The sequence below is a fragment of the Echinops telfairi genome, unplaced genomic scaffold (genome assembly GCF_000313985.2).
Source record: "Echinops telfairi isolate 266 unplaced genomic scaffold, ASM31398v2 ScPeMD7_70;HRSCAF=299, whole genome shotgun sequence".
Taxonomy (NCBI): Eukaryota; Metazoa; Chordata; class Mammalia; order Afrosoricida; family Tenrecidae; genus Echinops; species Echinops telfairi.
The window spans coordinates 41585000-41593438 of record NW_022103968.1 but is presented as its reverse complement, the minus strand read 5'-3'; the positions used below and the strand labels follow the sequence as shown (position 1 = coordinate 41593438).

The 8439-nt window shown below is 39.7% G+C and overlaps 1 protein-coding gene across 1 annotated transcript in view; it reads left to right on the top strand.

The window, feature by feature from the left end:
* The window catches only part of A1CF (APOBEC1 complementation factor), a 92626-nt gene that overhangs the window by 51608 nt on the left and 32579 nt on the right, over nucleotides 1-8439 (top strand). Inside the window, exons 3-5 of the mRNA XM_004701367.2 lie at nucleotides 34-168; nucleotides 2149-2279; nucleotides 5021-5118. Of these exons, the coding sequence (XP_004701424.1) occupies nucleotides 34-168; nucleotides 2149-2279; nucleotides 5021-5118 (364 nt within the window). The remainder of the gene's footprint in view (nucleotides 1-33; nucleotides 169-2148; nucleotides 2280-5020; nucleotides 5119-8439) is intronic.

Below are 8439 nucleotides of genomic sequence, written 5' to 3'. Positions count from 1 at the left end.
TCCCCCCCCCCCCTTACAACTCTGCATTTGCAGGAAAATGGACAGAGGAAATACGGCGGCCCTCCACCTGATTGGGATGCTGCACCTCCTGAAAGGGGCTGTGAAATTTTTATTGGAAAACTTCCCCGAGATCTTTTTGAAGATGAGCTTATACCATTATGTGAAAAGGTGAGTCCAAAATTATATTTGGACACGTGCTTGTATTGAGCATATGCAAGGGGGCTTCAAAAATTCATGGGAAAAAAAGGAAATTCTGGCATTTTTTTTCAGGAGTTCTTTGAAGCCCTAAGCATATGTGTCTTCTCGTTCAAGCAAAAGCACTACGCTCTGTTTGCTTTCACTTCGTCCTTCTTCCCTGATTGGCTCCTTCCAGTTGCTATTCTTCAGTCATGGACACTGAAGACCTTTCTAGCTGTTAGCTATACCCCCCACATTATCCCAGACTTGACTCAACTCTTCGTCTTATTACTGACAGCTTCAACTGCCTTCTGATCACTTTCCAATCTGTCCCTCTGGCCTCCATCTCTCCAACAACCAAGCTAACTTCCTGTAAACTTCATGTGCCATCCCATCTAAGCTAACACTACAACCCGTCTAAAAATGTGATGTTGCTCCTCCTTGACATTTTAATATGGTTTTATTAAGCTACAACACGTTCACTTAAAAAGGATGTGAATGTTGACCCTGGCTCAAACATATTTCTACATACATGCTGACTCAGAGGAAATTTTCTTTTCCGGTCTGAATTTCTCCCCTACCTTAATTTATCTACAAGGTTGAGAATTCGGTTTCTCAAAGTCACTTTTTCCCTATTAAGGGAAAAACTTCCTCAGTTTTAACTCCAAATGATACTTTATTAGCAAATCTTAAAAAGTACAATATTAAAATGTACTCTCAATAATTTACTGTGATTTTTAGAAACAGCTACATGCTTGAAAATTTTAGTAAAAAGGAGTAATTAGCTCTTTTCCCTCTAAGTAACAAATTGTGTATGTGGTGAGAGTGAGAGAGCCTAAGATTAAAAACTCTCAATTTTATTCAAAATATTATAATATAAATATTATAAAATATGAGTATTTAGTGAGAATCTTATGTCCTTAACCTGAAGCATAAAGATGAAACATTATGTGCATGTCATCTCAGAATAAATTATAGTCCACTGAATACGTTGGGATGGGTGAGGTGGGATGAACCAAGAAATAACTAAGCACTCAGGTACTGACAGGTTAGCAATGACACCTCTTCTGCCTGCACATGCCCTTCCCACTCCTGGAGCCACCCTTCTTATTGACAATGGCAGCCAGCTGTTACAAATGGCTGTGTTCTGAAATGTCGAGCGAAGAGTGGGGGAAGGAAATGTATATGGACCCGCAGAGCAGTTAGAGCCAGGGAAATGGATTTTTAGTATCATCCTGTAATGGAGATTCTGGCCTTGTAGTAGGTATCTGAAAATTCATTTTTGCCTTCAAGCCTACAAATTCAAAAGCAACAAGGTTCCCCACTTGTCCTCCGTAGTACATCTTCTATGCCTATTCACATACACAGGGGTGTGGGGAGATCGCTAAAAAGTTCATTTAGCCATGTTTCAAAGGAGTGTGCACTGTCATTGTTGAACAAAGAATGACCAAGCAGGAATATAAATTTGAAGACTTCAGAGGCCTAAGTTAAAGTGCAAGAAAAAGAAGTGTTCCAAGCAATTGTACTTTTGATGGCAAATGTGTTTTTTAGGTCCCTTGAAATTGCATGAATCTCCAAATACTTGTATGACAAAAGGTTATTTGCTTTGTCAAAAACATATTCTGTTAACTCAGGCTGAAATGTCACTTGTGCAGATTTTCTATATTGAATTTGACTGCTCATGAATCTGAAAATGCATCTGAGCACAGCAAGCCATGGGCTGCAAACGTCAGATACTGGGAGACTAGAAAATTGTGTGTGTGTGTGTGTGTGTGTGTGTGTGTGTGTGTGTGTGTGTGTATGTGTGTACACCTACTTGTATTGAGCATATACAAGGGGGCTTTAAAAATCTATGGAAAAAAGGAATTAGAAGATAATGGAATTTTTCCAGAAATTCTTTGAAGCCTTAAGTATATTTGTTTAGAAGTAAAAATGTACAAATAAGAATTTTCCCTTTTCTGTTATTTATAGATCGGTAAAATTTATGAAATGAGAATGATGATGGATTTTAATGGCAACAATAGAGGATATGCTTTTGTAACATTCTCAAATAAACAGGAAGCCAAGAATGCAATCAAGCAACTTAATAATTATGAAATTAGGTAAGCCCAAACTCTTCTAGACAGAAAGTAAATCAGATAATGCAACTGTATCTATTTTTCTGTCAAGCTTATCTAATATAATGCATGCGAAAATTAGCTAAGTCAGAAAGAAAATAGGATGGTTCTTTTCCTCTTTAAAAATTAATTTTATTAAATATTACTCAATGGTAACACTACATGAAGTACCAAACTTCTAAGTTCTGTGAAATGTCCAAAGAAATAAAGTGTGCTTATCTATTTCATACTTCGGTGCTAGTCACTCTCCAGCATACTGGAGACACATCAAGGTGCCTTTTCCGATTCTGATCACTAATCAGCAGGTCAGATTATTTAAGAGAGTATGGAAAACACAACCAAGATGCAGGGTGAAGTTGTGTGAGATGACTACACGACATGGCAGAGTGGAGAAAAGACTCCGAGAAATTTAAATTGGATCTGAGACTTGAGTGTACACAGAGTCACCAGAACAGACCTGTGGGAAGGTTAACTCCTGAGAGAGATTCAGGGCTGACAAAGAATTTTGGTCTCCATGTTTGTGGATGTAGTAGTGTCCCTAAGAGATGTCAAAGATGGGGAGATAGCAAAGAACACGTGGTGAGCTCTGTCCGGGGCATTTTCCATTTGAGATGCACAGGAGCCCTGCGTTAGCCCATGCATGGGGAGGTAGGTGGTGGTAGTTAGGAGAAAGGCCAAAACTGGAATAAAGATGTGTCAGCCAATAGAGATAGCACTTCAAACCATAGCACTAGAGAAGGGTAGCAGGATATAAATAACTCTGTAATCACATCTTATACATTGGAAATGGGGCTAGGAATGAAATTTCCGGAGTTTGAAACTCTTCCTTGGAGAGTAACGATCATAAATCACGCAGCGCCGAGCCACCTGGGAGAAAGACGGGCACCACTGGAAAGTACTAGCTTCACACCACACTGGGGATATCCGACTTCCTGCAGGTGCCTTCATCTCTCGGAGCCTCAATTTCCTCATCCATAAGATAAAGATACTAATACCTATAACACGGGTATTTGTTCTGGGGATACAGTAAGTGCTTTTAAATGTGTACCCAGTGGTCGATATGGTCAAGCCTTTATCATCTTCTGGTGCTGTCAGGGGCCATGAAGCTGGTTCTGACGTACGCACGACGTACAACAGGAAAAAGCACTACCTGGTCCGGAGCTGTCCTCCTCCGAATCATGACGATGCTCGAGCCCATGTCTGCAGTCACGGTGCCAACCTACCAATATTATACGCGCCCAGCAAGATCACATCAATTCCATGATGAGGTTCTGTACAGCTATTTCCTTTCTGAAATAGAAATGCCTCTTGAATTTGTGAGAGTAGATCTCCCATCATTGTTTTTCTCTCATGTCCTATAGGCCCCCCAGAAAACATACATTATCCTTATCATTCTGTAAGTCAATTAGTTACTGGTTGGGTTTTTTCTTCAGTTCCTTCGTCACGGGAAGATCATTGGAGTTAGCAAAGATTAGTGGCCTAGCGGAGCCCTGCTGGTATAGTGGTAACACGTGGGGCAGCAACCTCCACTAGCTCCTTGGCGGGGAAGATGAGGCTGCCTACTCCCATCAAGAGCGGCAGTTCTCCCTTGTCCTGTGGGGGCGCTGTGAGTCAGAATGGACGAGATGGCAGTGAGTTAGTGAGTGGATGGCTCAGATGGTTAAACCCGCAACTACTAGCCAACAAGTGGACGGTTTGGACCTTTCTTGTGGTGCCTCATAAAACTGTCCAGGAGAACAGCTCTGAAAACACCCCCCCTTGGAAACTCGACGGAGCAGTTCTATGTGCACCAGGGGGGTGACCAGGAGTTGGAACGGACCCATCATCCACCACCCACAGTGGCCTCGGCATTCAGGCTGACAGTAAACTCTGGAGCACAGAAGATTCTTGAAGGATTAGAAAGAACACTCCTTGCTCACCTCTGCCTCTGCGGTTCCTGAGGAACTTTGTGTGGTATGTGGAGGTTTCTAGAAGACCTGAGATCTAGCCCGGGATCTTTCGAGCTAACCTTTAGCCTCTTTGATGAACCTTTATGGCATAAGTCAGGAGTTCTGCTCCACGGGAGAAAGATGTGGCTTTCTGCTCCCATACAGATTTGCAGACTTGGAAAACCACGGGGACCACTTTACTCTGTGCGTAGAGTGGAGGTGAGTCTGGCTTGGCTCCGGGGCAGTGCATAAGTCAGCCTCTCTGAGCACCACATTCATCATTATCCAACAATCTTATTCTGAGCGTGGATTATATGAAATAATATATAGTACAGTGCTTTGCAAAAATCTATACAAAGCTATAGTGTTATATATATATATAATTTTAATATTAAAGCTATATGGTTTCAGGGATCGGAAAGGTCCTTGGATTCTTGGTCTTTCATGGAACTGGATATCCTAATGGTATGGGATATTCCCAAAATGGCTGTTGAGTTGAGATGGAAGCCAACCTGGTTATGTAGAGAATTTAGCATGTTTTTCTGGTTCGACTTAACACATCTTTACACACTGGGATCTGTCTCCAGGCTTTGAATATGGAAAGGCATGAATAATGAATACAATTCTTTACCCTGGGTCATTGAGAAGTAATTGATCCCTACATCAGTTGCAGTTTCTTCATCTATGAAATAGAGACTACAATATACCAATCTCACAAGGATGTGAAACATAAATGAAATAATGTAGGTGAAGTTCAGGTGCTGACATGCACAGGTGTTCCTATGTGTTTTTTAATAGCTACGGTGGTGGTGATAAAGGAAGAAAAGCAAAGCAAAAAGAGAAATATGATCAAAAATTTGGGAAGAGAAAGTTATTGACCAAGATCACGGTCCAGGGTCAGGTGGACACCAGGAGAAGGTGAGGCACAAGGACCCTAAAAATCAGAGGGTTTGACAAATGGCATATGAATCACATGAGACAGACACCAGAGTCGACCTCCCTTCCTTCCACTCTTCCAGGGGCAATCCTTCTGGAATGAACACCCCTTTTCAGTGAAGAAAAGTGACCTTCAACTTTCATTTCGCCACCATTTTTCTGAGGCTAGCAACTCAACGTAAGGCACTTACCCGGAAAAGACCCACAACTACTATATCAGCATCAACTATTCACCAAGCATTGCCTAAATGCACAGCTTCTGGAGATATTGAAGTCTTGCCAGCTTTTAAGAGACAGCTCTGTGTCTTTGAGTAATTCTGGGAAATGTGCCTGGAAAACCACACAATTTAAAAATAGGATTTGGAAGCGCTCATTTCCACTTGGTATTTAGTAATAACTGGCTGGCCCCCAAACTATCAAAAGTAATATACTTTCTAAGCTGTATTGTTATGTGATTTTGAAAAAAACCTGAAAGATTACACTCCCTTCCCTACCCACCCTTACTCCAAGAACAACACACCTTCTTAGAGCAATGCTCACCAGACTGGAATGTACCTGTTATATATCTGGGACCTAGTCCTTTGTTCTCCAGCAAAGCATAGGACAGTGACCCAACCTTGGTCAAAACGCCTGCCACACAAACCAAGAGTCACTGGTTCCAGGAAATCAGACAAACTCTCACTCATCTGGATGCGAGCTTGTGTACCTGATACAGACATAGTTTTTGGTAAGACCACTGTTCACTTTTAATAACTAGTATTACAGAAATATTACATTAGTCTAACATACAACACGCAGAAAAGATCAAAGAGCACAAAGTAATGAAAGATCCAGCCCATTCTTCCATAGTTACATTTTACAAAGATAAACCACTCTGCTGATTTTTTAGCATCTAGCATTCTAGACTTTTCCATGCATTTAATAAAAATTCCTTTCTCATATATATATTATAACATCTGCTTTATCGATCTAGCAACATCATGTTCATTTCTAACCAGCAAATCTTCTTCTACAATATTATTTTGAATGACAGCAGAACGTTCTATGATATAAATCTCCACACTTTATTTATCAGTAATTGCTCAACAAGGAGAGGGTAATTCAGAAAAATGAAGTCATTTTTGGTTGACCCAGGAAGTGGCTGTTGGCATTCAGTATGCAAAGGCTGGAGAGGACAAACACTATGGTACAAAAAAGGACATTGATTTGAATAACTCTGTGATACAAGGCCTCTTTACAGTGTTGAAAAGGTGGGGGGTTACTTTGAAGACTAAGGTGCGCCTGACCCAAACAATAGTATTTTCAGTCACCTCCTATGCATGTGAAAGTTGGACATTGAATAAGGATGATGGAAGAAAAATCAATGCATCTGAATTAAAGTGCTGGCAAAGAATACCAAAGGTACCATGGACTGCCACAAACAAATAAACAAACAACAACAAAAACAACAAGTCTGTATTGGAAGAAATAAAGCCTGAAGGTTCCTTAGAGGCAAAGATGGTGAGAATTTGTCTCACATATTTTGGTCATGCTGTCAAGAGAGATCAGCCCTCAGAGAAGGACATCATACTTGGTAGAATATAGGAGCTGTGAGAGGGATCGACATAGTAAAACCACTCATTACAAACCATGGGCTCAAGAGAGATAGCCACAACAGGGCAGCATTTCTTTCTGCTGTGCATGGAGTCACTATGGATCTGCACTGACTCAAAGGTCCTTAACAACCACAAACACAATAAGGAAATATCCAAGTATCACATCCTTTGAGATAAAGTAAGTCAGTTCTTTATGAAATGTATTTCTCTCAACTCTAATTTGAATGCTTATATAAATAACACATTAATGAATATCCTAGTTCATACATTTCTATTTTCTTAGGACATATTCTTGGAAGAGGCATTATTTGGTCAAAAGTTATATACACTTTAAACTTTTGATCCATTTTGCCAAATATCCTCTAGAAAATCTTAAGCTATACTTTGCCAATGAAAGCATATTTCAACTTGTTAATAAGCAATACTATACAGTGAAAGAAAGGGATCTAAGGAGCCAACGCTTGTTTTATCCTTTAAAACCCACTTTTTTAAAGGCACTTAATTTCTTGGAGTTTCAAATTTTTCATCTATAAAATATGAATCCCACCCAATCTATCTGCCTCACAAGCTCTTTGTCTGGATAAAATAAAACAAGGTGTAAAATTCTATTCCCTTTTTAAGCAGAGGGAACTGGAGAAGAATTCAAGCCTTGAGTTGCAATATTAGAGTACTTTATGAGCAAAATATTGAACAATGCAGGATGCATCACAAAATGGAAGGAATATATAGAATCACTGTACAAAAAGGAATTGGTCAACACTCAACCATTTTAAGAAGTAGTATATCATCAAGAACTGATGATGTTGAATGCAGAAGTCCAATCTGCTCTGAAAGCATTAGTGAAAAACAAGACTCTAATGATTGAAGGAATATCAATTGAGATGTCTTAACAAATTGATGCAATACTAGAAATACTCACCCAACTATGCCAAGATATTTGGAAGACAGCTACCTGGCCAATCGACTGGAAGAGACACATCCGTCATGCTCATTATAGAAAAATGATCCAGCAAAACTTGGAAATCATTGAACAATATTAATAATATACATAAATAAAATTTTACTGACAATATTCGATTCAAGTCAGATTGAGAAGAAAACTTGAAATGAGGGATGTCATTCCTAATGTTGGATGAATCTTGATTGAAAGCAGTGAATACCAGAAAGATGTTTATCTGTGTTCTATGAAGGATGCAAAGGCATTCAGCTGTATGTATCATTAGCGAATTTAATGCAACATTTGAAGAATGCAAATTCTAGAGAAGTTAAGTGTGCTCGTGCAAAAACTGTATAGTCATCCAAACAAGGGACTGCTGCATGGTGTAAAATCAAGAAAGAGGTGCTACAGACTTTTCTCCATATTGATTCAATCTGTAGGCTGAGTAAATAATCAAATAAGTTGGAGTATATAAAGAAGAACATAACACCAGAGTTGGAGAAAGATTCATTAAAAATTACAATATGCAGATGCAGATCCCACTTTCTTGCTGAAAGGGCAGAAGACTTGAAACACGTACTGAACGAGACCGAAGACTACATATAATCTTTGATATTCATTGCACCAGGACATAAAGACACACCACAGAAATCCTCAGAACTGAACCCATAATCAACATCGTGAACAAAGGAAAGAAGGTTGAAGTTGTCAAGGATTTCAGTGCTCCCTAGAGGCAAAGATGGCAAAAT